General features: G+C 39.4%; 1 protein-coding gene and 1 pseudogene across 2 annotated transcripts in view; one reads left to right on the top strand and one right to left on the bottom strand.

Moving 5' to 3' along the window:
* Positions 1-5,222: 5,222 nt before the first annotated feature.
* Positions 5,223-19,271, bottom strand: part of mbtd1 (mbt domain containing 1) — a 35,439-nt gene continuing 21,390 nt past the window's right edge. For both annotated transcript variants that reach the window (XM_085283636.1, XM_085283637.1), the window contains 2 exons: positions 6,247-6,402; positions 5,223-5,807 (listed from right to left, as the gene is read on the bottom strand). In XM_085283636.1, coding sequence (XP_085139762.1) covers positions 5,689-5,807; positions 6,247-6,402 — 275 coding nt within the window. In that variant the 3' untranslated portion in view covers positions 5,223-5,688. The remainder of the gene's footprint in view (positions 5,808-6,246; positions 6,403-19,271) is intronic.
* LOC146567924 (uncharacterized) lies at positions 6,419-8,216 on the top strand (annotated as a pseudogene).

Here is a 19,271-nt window from a genome sequence, read left to right as displayed (position 1 = left end):
AGAGGATTGGCAGTGTTACACTGAATACAAGTTTAATAATTCAAAAAAGTAATCTTTTTATAAAAGTCACCAGAAACTTTCACAGCCATGCAGAAACAGTTGGCAACGCTTGTAAACAAAGACAACCAAATTGTAATCCAAACTTCTGGCTTTATTTACATGGTCAAAGCTTAGTCACAGCACAAATTAATCATATAAACAGAAACTTGTATACACTATCAAAAAGATGTACAAACTTGAAACTGCAATTTTGAAAATGTACCTCTAGGGTTATTGTTAATATCAATAGATTTATAACTGACAGATACTCCCTCCCCCCACCTCAATTTGTATCGAAAATAAATTTTTCACTATAACTCAATTTACCAGACAATCTCTCTCCCCATATATATCTATATATATATATATACACACACACATAGCACCACAATATAATCAGGAGGGGAAGTGATCGCATACAAAAGACCCGTGTTAGAAGCCAGGAAAGAGGATCAAAACAAAACAACTTCAGCATTTACCTAATTATTCTCATCTAGAAGAACCAGATCAGCTGCAAGACCTCCATAACCAAACGGTTTCTATGGAAGGCTATCAGTGCCAGGAAAAGGCAAAAACAAAACTGGATTACACAAATATTCAGCAAACGCAATAAAGCTGCAAGTCTGATTTTATTTTGTTTCAATTTTGGCTTAACACCAAAATTAGGAAAATTCTGACTTGGCATACCCAACTTATTTTACCACATAGAAATTTAATTCAAAATGAAATTTGTCACGTTTGTCTTACTTGGAAAATGAAATAATATAAATTGTTATCAGGTAATGTTATTCCTGATATTATGACATATTGTTCTCACTATTACTGTTTTGGTAGAGTAACATTTTTATTATTACTGTTACGTGCCACCAAAATCAAAATCATCAACCTGCTTTCATCTCAAGCTACTGAGATTCAAAATCTTTAAATATATAAGCAACTGTGGATGGAGCATTAGGAAAGAAGGTAAATCAAAAAGTACATTTTCTACAAGAAAATATTAGGAACTGGAGATCTGAAATAACATTTGATTACTTGGGGTTTAATCTAAAGGAGGCCAGAAACAGAACAGTCATTTTGTTTTTGTACAAATACGTTTTGCTGATCAGGTATTTTAATGTTTCCTTTTGCCTTCATACATTACAGGAACATGAGCACCTTCTCAAAGGGCTCATGTCAATGAGTCTTGCACTTATTGTAAGACAATCATTTATTGTTTCACAATCAAAAACCTTTGCATTTCTTGTACAAGTTTCTCTTAAAAGGAAAACAATTGTTTTCCTTTTAAAACAATTGTTTTCAAATCTCAGGAGATGAACTTAAACATGAATGCAGAATGGTTCATCTTGAGTGTTCGGAAGCAAAAGAGTTCTAATTAAGGAATCATAACTTAATTCTTAAATGAATTTTGTTTTTAAACACAGCTTAATACCAAATGTTGATATTTAACTATCATTTTAAAGGATAGTGATGATGATCTTTTAGCAACAGTCTTCCTCATTCATATATATATTTATTGTGTGTGTGTTATTTTTATATGTGTATATGTAAGTCCAAAAGGTTTGACTATTGCTCTCAAAAGACATTCTGTAATTAAGCAACAATGGGATCTATGACTGACGGGGGGGGGGAATCAAACAAAAAAAACATTTACATACTTTTATGATGCTGGAGATGCAAATTTCTGTTATGTCAATTAACATAAATTTATGCCCCTCCATTTCTATGTTTTACATGAATTTTTAATTTCTGGGAAGTAAGTTTTGACAGTTCTGTTTCTTGAAAATTCTGAAATAAATTAAAAAATGTACTAAATATGCCATCACAAATCAGAATCACAATTCTGGGGAGGCTTCAGCGTTCAAATATCACGACCTGCTTCAAAATCTGTCGTTTTAAAACCTTGTTTGCTTCCATACAATAAATCTACAAGATCAAAATGCCTTTGGGGTTTTCAAACCCTGCTGATTCACACAACCTTTACAAAGGATCAAAACTTCCTGAGAATTGAACCATTCAATTGAATCTTTGAATCTGAAACTTGTTAGTTTACCTTTACTGAGAAGTTTACAGATTCTCTGCATTTAAAAGCATCCTTTGGCCATAAAGTGAGCATTCTTTTTAAACCCTTTGACCATAAAAGTCACAGTTATACAACACCCTATTGTTAATTTTTCTTACATGCTAATGATAACAGTGTAGTGATCGTGAAATTTGCAGGCGCTATAAATTTTACTTAGTATAGCAAAATAAGATTGGATCTATTAATATTGCATTACATTCAAAATAGAAGACTTCCTCATGTGTTGCAATAATATTATTCCACGTTTGAAGTCTAGCCTTCAAGTGGATTATTTTCAGGTTGTTGATTTTTTCCCATTTGCATAAGCCAACACACTGCAATAGTCTATTTCATGCTCTCGCTTTAGCTAAACATAGCTAGCATCAGGAGGTAGTAGATAAACGGTTGCAAAAATCGAGCTCTAAGAATAATCAAAGGTGGTCTGTTGTCTTTTCCATTTTCTGGCTAAAGATGATTTCTTTGTTTGATTCCATCACAGTGGTGGAGTATAAATATATGTATTTACATACAATATATGTTTTTATGCCACTATGCTATGTGAATGCTGCCTTCAGAGACGATAGGAAAAGCAGTGCATTGTTTAATTATCAAGAACAACCTGTCATTCTGTGGCTCAGATGAATCATAAACTAGCTTGCATACATGGCTTTATCACTCGTACGCACACCCACACACACAAACCCTACAAACATTTTGCATATTACTTGAAGACCTGTTTGGTTATAAGTTTGCTGTAACCAAGGTAGATTCTCCCACTTTGTCTTAACATGGGAGTCCAGCCACCTATATTGAGTGACAGAAACTAAATGGAGTATGTAGTCTCAAGTATGCCACATACAGTATTTAATCATATTCCATTAACTAAAGAATAAACCAACAACAGCCATGAAGTGAATTTACATTTCTGCCATCTACCTCCTTAACTTTCTATCCAGCAGATTAGGGTTGGTGGGGCGTTTAAAATGTAATTTTCTAATAAACTTTTGTATGCATTTAATATTTTTAAGTGATTCATATGTATTTAATACTACTACTACTACTACTACTCAATGAATTCTATAATTCCCATTTCATTATGTCATACGTTACATTTCTTCAGAATAAGGAAATTTTTTTTTCCTTTCAAGATTTTCTGTATTGCATATTATTTTTTAAAAATTAAATAATAGATTGAATATAATTGTGGCACACTGCAGATGCAGATTTGGGTAAAATTACAACTGAAATCAAAAGAAAAAGGACATGACATGTATATTGATAAACCTTTAACAGAATACCAAGATTATTATGATTATGTCCAGGGACCAAGTGATAAGACAAGTCTCTGATAAGACTGAAGTTCATCTTTTACAGCAGCTACAATCAGAGAGTAAAGCTCAAAGCATATTGTATGGCCGGGCAGTGGGGACATGTCATCATATCCTATCATAACAGTGCGATTTTTCATTTAAACTTTGCGACCTGCTGCTTACTTACACTTCCTGTTTCTTCTGAAATATTCTCATATCATCAAAATGTGGAGCTTTTTTCTTTCTTTTTCTTTTTTAAAAAAAAAAACCAAACAAACAAAAAAAGCCATTTTCATTTCCACAGCTTCAGTAATCCTTTTTTTATCAGTACAGCACACAGAATCTGAAGCTACCCCAGTGATAACTGCTTCAACAACTGCTCATTCACAGAGGTACTGCAGGACCAAAAACTCAAGCTTAGCTCCAAAAGCAAGTCATAACCCCTACATACAATGTTCAGCTTTACAGCATTAAAAGAAAAATGTGCTTATATCCCAGTATATGGCCAAGTTGTGGTGTGAGACACACTACCACAGGCAGCTGTGGTGTGGCTGGCAACAGGCCACACCTCCATTAACTGGCGTCACTGAACTAGACTTCTGGACTATACTTGTGTTGTTGATGCCTTTTGGCATCTATTTATCTGACAAATTATCAGCCCTGCTGGTGGAAAATAACATTCAAGATGTTTGTGCTTCACCCTTGGTGAGTGAAAACCTGAGTGTTTTATTAGCAGTAATTAGGCGGTATGTGGCTGCTAACCACCTAGCTAGCATTTGCTGGTAACTTAGCCACCTGTTGTTCAATTATGTTCATTTCTGGCTCCAAGAAACAAAACAAAAAGGGTCAAAACTTAAATGTTGACAGTTAAAAATTGAAAACCAATGGTTCGTGGTAGCCATGTCCATATTTTATATATTGTCTATACAAGCTCAGTGGAATGTGAAAAAAGTGTTTTTGTTTGTTAATATATAAAAAATAAAAATAAAAAAAAAGCAACAGCTGCATAAGATGTGTTTTTGTATAAAGCTGCACCAGAAAGTGGGAAAACCCTGTAAATGTGGATTAAAAAAAAGAAAATCTACTAACAAAAAATAAGTGATAAGATACCCTAAAAGGTCAATGAAGAACTTGGCTTCTCAAATGGGCTCAAAAAGACTTCTTAGTTTAAAACATTGCAAAGTTAGTGAAAGGTTAATAATAATAATAATAATAATAATAATAATAATAATAATAATAAGATTAGTAGGACATTGAAAAAGAATCTATTATAAAACTACTTTTGTAATGGACTCTGTCAAACTGGTCATCATTTTGTTGAGTCTGGAAAAAAAAAGAGCAACAGATTTTGGTTCTGTAATAACTAAATGAGGAATAAATGTAGCTGTGGAAATCTTCTGTTCAATACTATAAGGAAAAAGAACAAAAGGAGGGAACGACCATCATTAATGCTGAGCAGCATGGCAAGAACTCTTTGTGTAGCTCTATCTGAATAGGCCTACACTTACTAGTGAATAGTCACTTTATAAAACAACACGTTACTGAAACAGCCACCAAAACATGAAAAAAGGACATAAAAAAAATCAACCTGAAAATCAAAACAAAATGAAATAAGGAAAAATTCAAGTACTATTATTAAAATTAAAGTCCACCTGGCAATACTGCAAAAATATACACAACTCTGCTCATCTTTCTGACAGCCTTACTTTGCTCATGCAGCTGCTAAACGGCTGACTCTGACATTTTCATACAAAAACAAAAAAAAATAAACAAAAAACCCCCACCACCAACAACCCCCCCCCCCCCCCTTCCCATACAACAAACGCAAGAAAACCTAAAGACCTGGCTCAATAAATTGTTGTCACAGTTTCTCCAGGTCTCTGTATGTGGCCCACATTATGGCTGAGGCTGGATGGGCTTGCAAGACATAAAATCATCCAAATAGCTCATCTGGTTCAGATAGCCAAAGAAAGGGAGAAAAAGCTGCAGGTCGTAGAAAGAGAATGCCCAAACATCTATGACCCAGGCCTGACTCTGGGTGCTTTCTATGATTAGACAGGACTTTCTGAGTGATTATGTGGACACACCCCTACAAGGTTAGAAAATCGTTTTAAGTGATGTTGAGGAATGGTATTCCTCATGTGCTGACATTACAGGTGGCCTGTGGCATCACTCTTCAAGTATCCTCTCAGGTGAGTTTGACTCTCCCCATTCCTGATTGTTGGTTTGGTGTTTCCAGAGATGTCCTTTTGTGGTTTCCTCCTCCTCGATTTTGTCACATCAGGGTTCCTGTCTAATGTAGTAACTGCCCGAGCCATTGCTCTCTTGGTCTGAGGTGCCCTGCGAGAAGGTGAATTCATCCACTTCAGCGGTCTCCTCTTTCATTCGCAGGAGAGACTCTAGAGGCAGGAACAGAATGCAGAAGAGAAGAGTAGCAAAGATGAGCCCCTTGTGTTCATGCACTTTGAACAAAAATGCAAGGAGCCTTTGCTTCGGAAGTTAATTTTAAAACCACCTGACAGGCATCAAAATAAATGACCCAGTCCCTACTGTAAAGCACCACTCTACTCTTTACTGACATGAAATATTCATGTTGATAACGAACAGAGAAAGGTTGATTGAATCAGCAGCTTCCAGCCCCACAGTGTAGCCTGGTGACCAGGACTGTCTTCATAGACAGTCCTTCATACACCCCCCCCACACCCACCCACACACACACACACACACACACACACACACACACACACACACACACACACACACACACACACACACACGAAAACAACCCAGGATACTTGCAGTGCAGTGCTGGTTTTGTTTTTAAAAGAGTGCCATTACCTGATTTGTGGGTTAGGTGGAAATGGGTGCGGGGTCTGGGCCGAGCTGGCCCCTGGACAGGGTAAGGGGGTGGACTCTGCTCTTCGTCCCCTGAGAAGCTGCTCCTCCTCCTGCCTGCCTGACTGAAGGGCCGTCGACCAACAGGAATCTTCCTCTCTAAACACCAAGCCAGATGCGGGTAAGCTACCAGGGGGCTCATTACAAATATGGGATGACTTTACGTTTAGATGACTTAGCACTATGAAGTTAAATAAAACCTGCTGTCTGATCATTCCTTTCTGCTAACACTGATATGCCCATCTGAATAAGCCCCTGGTAAGCTGTACTCTGAGTGCTAGACACAAGTAAGCAGATGTACAATTAGCATGATATTATATTTATGCCATATGTGGCAAGCCATATAATACATAATCACAAGCAAATTATAGTATTTCATAGTTGCACAACAGAAGTCCTGGTGCACAAATTTAACACTGCATGAAGCGGGAGCTGAAATTAAAGTTTATGAATTAACAATAACTAAGGTGACTCTGCTCTCAGACAAATTTCCCATAGGATAACATCCCTGTGCCCTACATGCAAGGGCTTGTAAAGACTATGTGGGAGTGAAACAATAATTATAATTTGCTTGTGACTATGATTTATCATGGTTGTGACATATGACATAATTATGAATCCACGGTAAACCAAGATGAATGCTACAGGAACTGTCAGTATTTAAAATAATAACTTTTCGTGTTCCATCTGAGCATCCATGAAGTATGGCAAAGCCATACTTGAAGAGTATCCAGTGCTGATATTGCTGATTTGCCAAAATCTGCAGTTTCTCAAACAACTACTTGAAGCAAACTCCAAAAGGAAGTCAATCCCCATAGACTTCCATAAAAATGTAAAATCTACAGCAGAAATAAACATGTTCAAAGCCTTGTATTAAAAAAAAGAAAGAAAAAAAGCAGGTGCTTCTCTAACTAATTCATGACAATTTTTGGGGTGTGGGAGGGGAGTTAGAGAACTTACCTGGTGAGACTGTATTAAAGCTTAAAGTTATGAACAATATTTTACACAATATCTCAATTCCTTTGGGTCACTTGGTGTTCGCACTTCCTGCAGTAGAGTATCGCTTCCTGGTCCAACACATAGTGGTGTTTTTGTGTAGCGATTTAATTAAAAACTTATAGATAACGTCTTATTTCATAGTGTAATCGTCACATGCTTCATCCGAAGCAAACTCACTGTGTCTTTAGGGATTCCCCAGCTTAGCTCGCAGCCGACTTAACAGCAGGGCCTCTTCACCTGTCCCACCTACACTTTCCCACTCATTGTGTCAGATGTTCAGTTATTCCTTGACCTCCTTTAGTAATAATTATTCTTAAAATAAATATAGCCTATTTGCCAGGCCAGGATCACTGAATTGGAGACTGTTTTGCACCCTTGAAATACCTTTAGCTAGCCCAGCCCCTGTAGCTGGTGCAGCCGAAGGTAGTGTAGTGTAGTTCGCTCTCCCCAAGCAGCGGGGAAAACAGGATGGCTGGGTGACGGTGATGAGGAAGCACAGTCTTAAACAGAAGCCCCAGGTACACCACCAACCTGTTCATGTGTCAAACTGCTTTTTCTCCACTCTGCAACACACCCACCAGAGATCAAAATCTTGAAAGTGGCGATTCTGTTCTTAAACATGTGAAGCGAGAGACATCAGCAACCATAGTAATGGTCTTCTAGGGGCCAGAACAGGTGACATTGAGGGAAATTTAAAACTGCTGCCTAAGAGTGAACGTACATTCAGTAAAATTATAATTCACGTCGGTAGTAATGACACCCGGTTATGTCAGTCAGAGATCAGTAAAATTAATATTGAATCGGTGTATAACTTTGACAAAATAATGTCCAGTGCTGGCTGTCCAAAAAGATATCAAGACATCAAGATTTACAGACAATTGGGAAACTTTCAGGTGGAAACCTGGTCTTGTTAGGAGAGATGGCATCCTCCCTGCCAGATTTGTAGAAATAAGAGCTGCTCCATCCAAATTTAACCCACCAAAACGTGACTATCTGGAGGTGTGGCAGCAATCTTCAAGACTGAGAGTTTTAACTCATTTGAAAGACTGATGCTCAGCCTTGTCCACCCCAGCTGTAAAACTCAAAAAACAGTCTTACTTGTTATCATCTATCGTCTACCTAAGCCTTACACTGAGTTTCTGTCTGATTTCTCAGACTTTATATCTGATTTAGTTCTGAGCTCAGATAAAATAATTATTGTGGATGATTTTTAACATCCATGTAGATGCTAAAAATGACAGCCTCAACATGGCATTTAATCTGTTATTAGACTCAATTGGCTTCTCTAAAAATGTAAAAGAACCCACCCACCACTTTAATCACTCTCTAGATCTTGTTTTAACATACGGCATAGAAACTGAACATTTAACAGTGTTTCCTGAAATCCGTCTCTAGTTTGATCATTTCCTGATAACATTTAAACTTACAATAATTGATTACACAGCAGTAGGGAGTAGATTTCATCACAATAGATGCCTTTCTGAAAGTGCTGTAACTAAGTTTAAGAATATAATTCATCCGCTGTTATCGTTTTCAATGCCCTGTACCAACACAGAGCAGAGCAGCTACCTAAACACTACTTAACACAGGTCGATTATCTTTTTAATAATTTTAATAATTATGACTGTGGATACTGTAGCTCTTGTGAAAAAGAGAGTCTCAAATCCGAAGTACCTGACTCCATGGTATAATTCTCAAACACGTAGCCTAAAGCAGATAACTCGTAAGCTGGAGAGGAAATAGCGTGTCACAAATCTAGAAGATCATTTAGCCAATCAACTATTTATCACTGATTGAAGAAAATAAGAACAACCCCAGGTTTCTCTTCAGCTCTGTAGCCAGGGTAACAAAAAGTCAGAGCTCTGTTGAGCCAACCATTCCATTAACGTTAAGTAACGATTTCATGAATTTCTTCATAAATAAAATTTTAATCATTGGAGAAAAAATTACTCATTACTGTCTCACAGGCATAACATTTTCTACAGATGCTTTTAGTACCATTGATATTTATTTAAAGTCTTTTTCTCCCATTGACTCTTCTAAGTTAACTTCAGTAATTACTTCCGAACCATCCATGTGACTTTTAGAACCCATTCCTTGCTATGTACCACAGGCCTTCAAACTGGCTGTAGTTAAACAGTTACTTAAAAAGCCATCTCTTGACCCACCTGTCTTACCTAATTATAGGCCAATCTCCAACCTTCCTTTCATCTCAAAAATTCAAGTTGAGTAGAGTAGTTGTCAAACACTGCTTGACCTCAGTGAAGCATGTTTGATACTGTCGACCATAATATCCTATTACAGTGATTACATCATGCTTTAGATTTGAATCATATCTATGTAATAGACTCCAATTTGTGCATGTAAATGGAGAGTCCTCTTCACACAATGAGGTTAATCATGGAGTCCCACAGGGTTCAGTGCTAGGACCAATTCTGTTTACATTATACATGCTTCCCTTAGGCAGCATCATCAAATTCAATCTTTATTGGCAGACTTCATGTCCATAAAAACAAAACAAACACACACACACACACACACACACACACACAGCCCCCCCCCCAAAACACATGGTATAGACATATATATTAGGGGTGCAACGATATTCGTATCGATATTGAACTGTTCGGTACAGTGCTTTCGGTTCGGTACGCATATGTATCGAACAATACAACATTTTTAATTTATTTTATCAACTTTCCTTCTGACGATGCTGTCTGTGTTGAGCGCTCAGTGGATCTGCGCTCGACAGTGCAGCCTAGGCGGAGCAGTCGAGTGCAGATTCACTGAGCGCAGGGCAAGCTAGCGAGACAGAAGCTAAGCTCCCGTTGCAACATGGCAAATTGAACCTCCCCAACCCTCATTCAGATCTGGCGTTTGGATTTTGGTTTTCATGTGACGTATGACCCTGAAGGTAAGCGCGTCATGGACAAAAGTGAAACAGTGTCGGATGTGCCACGCAATGCTCAATTACATGGGTGGGAACTAGTGCGTTAGCGTAGTTTGCTCGTTATGGTGTTGGCCGTCCAGCCCCACACACGGGGCGATCCGCGGTAGCTCGTTAACGGAGATTTGCCGTGTTGTGGCATTAACGTCATTTCAGATTAACGCTGACAGCACTAGTGGGAACACAACGAATATGACTGCACATTTACGTCGACATCATCCAAGTGCAAAGACAAGTGGAAGCAGACGCAAAACAACAAGCACGCATGCTACAAACTTTACCCGAGTCATTTAGACAGCCGTTAGCACAGGATTCTCCTTATGGGGACCTGTTATGTTTAATATGCTGCTGAGAATATAGCCCAGAAGAAGCGGATAGTATAGCTTTTATTTTGGAAAGAGACATTTCTCTGTAATAAACTCTCTTTTCCAAAGATGAGTGATTCCTCAATCAGATATATATATATATTTTTTTATTACTTTTTTGTTTCAGCAACATTAAATTTAAAAACTGTACTTTTGAGTTAAAATATATATTTCTAATTTTGATAAATGACAAATTAAAAAGGCATGTATCGAAAAAAATATCGAACCGTGACCGAACCAAACCGTGAATTTTGTGTATCGTTGCACCGATACACAAAATTCACGGTTTGGTTCGCTACTTTGGTGTCACAGTTCGATATGTTTTTGATACACAAAAAAAAAAAAAAAAAAAAAAAAAAAAAAAAATGTTCATGCCTTTTTGATTTTGTCATTTATTAAATTTTCACGGCACATTCCGCACCACATCTCTGTGCGTTCATCATTTGTTTGAAGCCAGCTCACCTCCTGCAACTACTTTTCTGAGAATACGTGCTTCTTTTGTGGTTTGGACTCCTGACATTTCTTTGGAGGTGGAGGAATATCACAGTAATTGCTTAAAGGAGCTTCTTCGATATCTTTAAGAGTTCTAAACAAATGTCTGTCCTCCTCCTGAAAATCTTATGTATGCAAACACATGTTGCAACTTCTTATCTTGTATGCGTTTTTTATTTTGACAGCGAATGCACACCTGCGGACCACTTATGTGCAGCCCTGGTTATTTAGCTCGTGATATTGCAGCCACAGAAATTCTTTTGTCCATGAAACCATAAAGCTGCACTTTCTTTTTGCCTTATAGTCTGATTTGTCATTACTTTTCCGTTTTGTGGTAAGCTTTTCTTTGGCTGTCACTTCTTCACCCTGACCTGTCTTATTTGGCTCAGCAGAACTAAAATATAAATCCTGCTGCTTTTACACACGTACTCACATAAGCTCAGCGATTCTCTGCGTGATCAACCTCTCACATGTTTAAGCTGCGGGAGATTTCACTTGTCGTGTTTGCATAGTAAGCTAACGATTGATAAGACGATGTCAGAGGAATTGGTGCGCAAATTATCATCACTCACCAATCAGTGCTGTCGCTCTCTATACACAGTTCGCGCGATTGCAAAGTGAAAGCAAAAAACAAGCGCAAATTCAAACTCAATTTCAATATGTCACATATTGACAGTAGCTCACCGATGCCAATGACATAATTACCCAGCTACATTTCCGAAAGAATGCAAAAGCATTGACATATATTTTTCCTTCCTGCGATAGCCCGACGGGCAGGGAAGAGATAGATTTTGGTAACCCGACTGGAAAAAAAAATCGCTAGCCCCGGGACGTCACTCATCTTTGGAAAAGAGAGTTTATTACAGAGAAATGTCTCTTTCCAAAATAAAAGCTATACTATACGCTTCTTCTGGAGTATACTCTCAGCAGCATATTAAACATATCAGGTCCCCATAAGGAGAATCCTGTGCTAACGGCTGTCTAAATGACTCGGGTAAAGTTTGTAGCATGCGTGCTTGTTGTTTTGCGTCTGCTTCCACTTGTCTTTGCACTTGGAAAATAAGTATTTGGTCAATAACAAAAATACAACTCAATACTAACATGTAACATAACCTTTGTTGGCAATAACAGAGGTCAAACGTTTACTATAGGTCTTTACCAGGTTTGCACACACAGTAGCTGGTATTTTGGCCCATTCCTCCATGCAGATCTTCTCGAGAGCAGTGATGTTTTGGGGCTGTCGCCGAGCAACACGGACTTTCAACTCCCGCCACAGATTTTCTATGGGGTTGAGGTCTGGAGACTGGCTAGGCCACTCCAGGACTTTCAAATGCTTCTTACGGAGCCACTCCTTTGTTGCCCGGGCGGTGTGTTTTGGATCATTGTCATGTTGGAAGACCCAGCCTGGTTTCATCTTCAAAGTTCTCACTGATGGAAGGAGGTTTTGGCTCAAAATCTCACGATACATGGCCCCATTCATTCTGTCCTTAACATGGATCAGTCGTCCTGTCCCCTTGGCAGAAAAACAGCCCCATAGCATGATGTTTCCACCCCCATGCTTCACAGTAGGTATGGTGTTCTTGGGGTGCAACTCAGTATTCTTTGTCCTCCAAACACGACGAGTTGAGTTTATACCAAAAAGTTCTACTTTGGTTTCATCTGACCACATGACATTCTCCCAATCCTCTGCCAGAGAGCACATGGATGATACAGCAAACTTCAGACGGGCCTGGACATGCACTGGCTTCAGCAGCGGAACACGTCTGGCACTGCGGGATTTGATTCCCTGCCGTTGTAGTGTGTTACTGATGGTGACCTTTGTTACTTTGGTCCCAGCTCTCTGCAGGTCATTCACCAGGTCCCCCCGTGTGGTTCTGGGATCTTTGCTCACCGTTCTCATGATCATTTTGACCCCACGGGATGAGATCTTGCGTGGAGCCCCAGATCGAGGGAGATTATCAGTGGTCTTGTATGTCTTCCATTTTCTGATGATTGCTCCCACAGTTGATTTTTTCACACCAAGCTGCTTGCCTATTGTAGATTCACTCTTCCCAGTCTGGTGCAGGTCTACAATACTTTTCCTGGTGTCCTTCGAAAACTCTTTGGTCTTGGCCATGGCGGAGTTTGGAGTCTGACTGTTTGAGGCTGTGGACAGGTGTCTTTTATACAGATGATGAGTTCAAACAGGTGCCATTCATACAGGTAACGAGTGGGGGACAGAAAAGCTTCTTACAGAAGACGTTACAGGTCTGTGAGAGCCAGAGATTTTCCTTGTTTGAGGTGACCAAATACTTATTTTCCACCCCAATTTACGAATAAATTCTTTACAAATCCTACCATGTGAATTCATGGATTTTTTTTTCCACATTCTGTCTCTCACAGTTGAAGTGTACCTCTGGTGCAAATTACTGACCTCTGTCATCATTTTAAGTGGGGGAACTTGCACAATCGGTGGCTGACTAAATACTTTTTTGCCCCACTGTACGTCACATGAAAACCAAAATAGTTCCAAACGCCAGATCTGAATGAGGGTTGGGGAGGTTCAATTTGCCATGTTGCAACGGGAGCTTAGCTTCTGTCTCGCTAGCTTGCCCTGCGCTCAGTGAATCTGCACTCGACTGCTCCGCCTAGGCTGCACTGTCGAGCGCAGATCCACTGAGCGCTCAACACAGACAGCATCGTCAGAAGGAAAGTTGATCAAATAAATTACAAATGTTGTATTGTTCGATACATATGCGTACCGAACCGAAAGCACTGTATCGAACGGTTCAATATCGATACGAGTATCGTTGCACCCCTAATTTTTTTTCTTTTTTAAATCTCTCTCTCTCTCTCTCTGATCTGTGAGTGCTAAAGGCATAGGATATATTTTCACTGCTATACAAATGACACCCAACTCAATCTATACATGAAGCCAGATAACACACACCAATTAGTTAAACTGCACAATTGTCTTAAAGACACGAAGACCTAGATGACCTCTAACTTTCTGCTTCTAAAATTCGTACCTGCTATTAATCTCTGTCTCTCTTCCACAGCATGTCTTTATCCTGTTTTCCTTCTCTCACCCCAACCAGTTGCAGCAGATAGCCCCGCCCCTCCCTGAGCCGGGTTCTGCCAGAGGTTTCTGTTAAAAGGGAGTTTTTCCTTCCCACTGTCACCAAAGTGCTTGCTCATAGGGGGTCATATGATTGTTGGGTTTTTCTCTATATCTATTATTGTAGGATCTACTGTGCAATATAAAGCACCTTGAGGCGACTGTTGTTGTGATTTGGCGCTATATAAATAAAACTGAATTGAATTAAATTCAGATCAAACTGAGTTTATTGTACTCGGCCCTGAAAATCTTAGAAATATGGTATTTAAAAGGATACTAAAATATGTAGGACTGCTTTCTTCCATTTGTGCAATATTTCTAAAATTAGAAATATCCTGTCTTAGAGTGTCGCTGAAAAACTAGGTCATGCATTTATTACCTCTAACCTGGACTACTGTAATTTGTTATAATCAGGACATCCTAGACTAGAAAGAGAAAGCGTATATCTCCTATATTGGCTCCCTGTTAAATCCAAACTGAATTCAAAATCCTGCTCCTCACATACAAGGTCTTGAATAATCATCCCCCATCTTATCGTAATGACTTTAAAGTACTATATCACCCCATTAGAGCACGTCTGCAGGCTTACTTGTGATATTTAACCTCCTAAGACCTGAACTCTTCCATGGAAAGCATTTTAATTTCTCTTTGATATTTGGGCATATTGGGACCCGATGAATGTAAAAAGAAAGAATCACCAGATTTTTTTTATTTTTATTTTTTACCCAATATTTGTTTCTAAGAAAAATTAGAGCCACATGTGAAGACATTTGTTTTAAATTTTGATAAAACAGAGGCAGTATAATATTCTCGTAAGTGGATATCAGGCCCCTTTAGAGCAAAATTTTGTATTTTGTCTAGACAACCCAAAATGTGATGTCCACATATGTGGACACCAGGGGTCCGTTCTTCGTACCTCGCTTACTACATCCAAGATCAAATGACACATCCAAGATCAAATCATCGCGCTAACTTTGAGCTCCCTATTCCGGTTCTTCGAACACACCTGTTGTTGACGCTTAGTACAGCTGGATGAAGTAATGTGAGATCACCGGGTGGCTTAACAGGGGCTACGCATCGATAGTAGAAACATTGATCGGCAACCCTTTGATTGGTCGGCGAAAATGTCGAAGGAGCGCGCTCGGTATTTTTCGGCAGCAGAGCAAGAACTCTTGATTGAGGGATTTCAGGAGTTTCAGAGTTTAATTAAAACGCAAGGGAACACTGCAAATGCTGCAAAAGCAAGGAGAGAGGGCTGGCAGAAAGTTGCTGACAAATTAAACTCGTAAGTAATTTAATAATAATAATAATAATAATAATAATAATAATGGATTGGATTTATATAGCGTTTTTCAAGGCACCCAAAGCGCTTTACAATGCCACTATTCATCCACTCTCACATTCACACACTGGTGGAGGCAGCTACGGTTGTAGCCACAGCTGCCCTGGGGAAGACTGACAGAAGCCAGGCTGCCATATCGCGCCATCGGCCCCTCTGGCCAACACCAGTAGGCGGTAGGGTAAATTTATTATATTATTTTATATTACATTATATCCTCTTTCACATTAGAGCCACGACAGGACCCACTAGAACATGGGAACAAGTAAAAGTGAAATATTAGAATATTCTACAGAATGGTAATATTTATCACTTATATTGGTTTTCGTCTCTTGAAAAGAGACCCTGAAATAATCTGTTTGTTTGTTCATAACAGCAACCAAGAAAAGGGCAAAGCAACAAAAGACAGGTGGTGGTCCTGCACCCCCTCGTCAACAAGTTGGTTAAGTAAATAATACCCTCACGGGAATATCGATATCTCTCTATGAGCACACTGTCGCGCTGAGCTAAAGGATCCTGTCTATCCCGCAATATACGCTGAATTCTGAAAACTCTCCTTATCAATCTTGCACCTTCCGCAATGGGTGGCTCGCGTATACGGACAGGACATGGCTGCGACAGACTTCCCAAATCCACCTTCGCTTTTATAGCCGTGGTCTCTCATCTTGATTACACGAAGTAATAGAATGATTAATAGTACATTTCCCTTTTTTAGGAAATGACCTGTATGTATCTGTATGGAATCAATAAAAGGATCAAGTGCTGCATTATCTTTAGTTACATTGATGTTATTTATTTATGGTGAAACAGTGGTAAAATATCGCTGTTGCTTTCGTATAAATGAAGCGGACATACCTGCGTGGCCGCGATCTAATCCTGTTTACATAAAGTAAACCTGCTCCCGAGCAGGTTTACGCTTACGGATATGTTGCTATGACAGCAAGTCCCGGATGAGCTTCGGGGAACCGAACGATCCAGGATCATGCGAAATCGTCAACAATCAAATCCAGCTAACTTACTTAGCGAGGTACGAAGAACGGGCCCCTGGGCCCTATTTCAGGAAGCCGGTTTAGAAAACTCAGAGTGAAAAACGATACTCAGGGTTGAGTAACCCCGAACTGTCCAACTCGGAATATTCGGTTTCAGAAAGGCTGATAACAATTAGTTCAGTCAACGCGGAGTTGCTTTAACCCCAAGTTAAGCGCGCGCACGAGGATACATAAAGCCCTGATTAGTGGAGCACAGATTAAGCGAGTCACCATGGAGACGGAGGGAAAGAAGGCGCGGACAATGTATCTTACAGCGCTTGAGGCCGAAATTCTGATGGCAGCATATGCTGATAACATGCAAATTCCGCGGAAAAAAAGTAACACAGCCTCAGCTGCAAAAGAAAGAGAGCATGCATGGCAAAACATAGCCGACAGAGTCAATGCGTGAGTGTTAATTTAAACATTGATCTAGGGATTTCCACCCATTTAACACGTTATTTTATTATATTTTATTTTTTATTTCATACATTTTATTTTGTGATGTGATTTGAGCGCAGGTGCAACCCAACAGGCCCCAAACGTTCCTGGCAGCAAGTAAAAATGAAATATAAAAATATAGTCCAAACAGGTAAGGTGTAATTGTATTATGAGCCATAGTGCTTGGTCTGTTTGTCCGATGTCAATCAATTGCAGTTAGAGGCTACATTAATTTTCTTTCTGTAAGCACTTATTGAAATTATCTGAGCACGTTACAAGTACATATTTGCTTACTCTGTATGCTCAAATGTGACCCGTTATAGCCAACAGAAAAAAAGCGGAGGCCCGAAAAATAGGTGGGGGTCCTCCACCACCACCACTCACAGAGGCTGAGCAGTTGGCTTCCACATTTGTGATAATGTTGGTAGCATCACATATGATCTTCACAGTGCAGAGAACACAAATTAGCATCCATTACTATAATGAAATAATTTGTTAGTTTGAAATGCTACAGGGAACTATGTACCTGTACATTAATGCTGTGGAAAGACTTCCTGTTCACATAGTCTCCTTCATTTACTGAAGGAGCAATGATTGGAATGTGAGTGCCATCTGTACAGCCAATCACGCCTGGGAACCGTGAGAATAAATGTAAAATTTAAGTAGTAGTTCAAGTGTCACCACATCATGAATTAAGTTTCGTTCATCCTGATACCTGCAATTTTGTGGCATCCCTCTTTGATAAATCTTGTGGGTCCATGACCGGGGAACACCACAAACGAGTACAGGAGACGTTTCAGTGCAACTGTAACATTCCTGACTGCCCGACAGACTGTAGCCTTGGAAACGTGCTCAACGTCACCATTATACAGAAAGCTCCCGTTTGCAAAAAACTGAAGTGCAATACAAATAATATGTACAGAACTGAGAGAATGTCCGCGATGTGTCACATGAGCAATATTAGGCCTGAGGATGTTATTCAAATAAATTATAGATTGTGCTGAAAAACGGTAACGTTCACACAGGAAATCATCAGGAAATGATAAAATGTCCGAACGCGCTCTAATCACTCTCTCCCGGTGGAGAGCTCTGCGGAGAATTTGGGCTTCAACATCTACTGGCTCTTCAAGGAAGGAGCACGCCATGTCTGACACTTCCTACAGTCAGGTTTCCGACAAAGAGGCGGAGAAAGTCAGGGTTAGTTGAAGTAAACCTGCTAGGTCCTAGGAGGTTAAAAATAGAATGGGAGGCAGAGGCTTCAGTTTTCATGCCCCTTTTCTGTGGAAACAGCTTCCAAATTTAATTTGGGAGACAGACACCATCTCTACCTTTAAGACTAGGCTTAAAAATTCAGAGAAAATTCTTTTTTTTTTAAATTACATTTTTTATTATAAAAGCCACAAACATGTTTAACGAATCATTTTCATAACTTGAAATGCAAATAGAAATTGTACATTTACTACACTACACACTAACTACAGCCTCCAAACACACTAAACGTCACTAATGTCTCACATATGAAAACTCGCTCTCTCTCTCTTTCGTTCGCCCGCTTTCTCTCGCAGGTGTCACTCCTAAAACTTCCCCCTCTTCCTAAAAACCAAGTGCCACATGTTGCCATATCATTTTTTTGATTGGCTGACACAGTAAACTTTAACACCAATAGGGAAGGGGTGTTTTTTCTTTTTTCACTCGCAAGCGCAGTGTTTGCTAGCGCTGTCCTTAGAAAATGCAGTTTTTACCATTTCTTCTCGCTGTAAACACCACTGTTTTGTTCAGAAAAAAAACATTGCGTGTATTTTTTATCATAACTCTGGTTTTACGTGGCCAAACGACACAATTTAAAAACTGGTATGTGCCTTGCAGTCCGCACTTCCGAACCAAGTTGAATTGGAGACTCTGTGTCGCTGCATCTTGTTGCTGTGTCATCTTAAATTGGTCATGTGATTTTGACGCACCGGCGCGTCTGTCGACCCCAGAGGATTAAAGCATATAGTTAGGGCTGGATCAGGTGACCCTGAATCCTCCTTTAGTTATGCTGCAATAGGCTGCCGGGGATGCTGTGTTAAGTATTTCTTCTTCAGTCACCTTTCTCACTCACTATGTGTTAATAGACCTTTTTGCATTAAATCAGTGTGTGTGTGTGTGTGTGTGTGTGTGTGTGTGTGTGTGTGTGTGTGTGTGTGTGTGTGTGTTCGTTCTCCTGTCTAGCTATCTTTGTGAGGACCGAAATCTCCATTCTACTACTACTACTATACTTGTG

This window comes from Mchenga conophoros, linkage group LG8 (genome assembly GCF_057382185.1).
Source record: "Mchenga conophoros isolate Kocher_MC1m ecotype Shallow Benthic linkage group LG8, M_conophoros_male_GT1.1, whole genome shotgun sequence".
Lineage (NCBI taxonomy): Eukaryota > Metazoa > Chordata > Actinopteri > Cichliformes > Cichlidae > Mchenga > Mchenga conophoros.
Note: the sequence above shows the minus strand (reverse complement) of the source record. Positions and strands in the feature narration are given on the sequence as shown.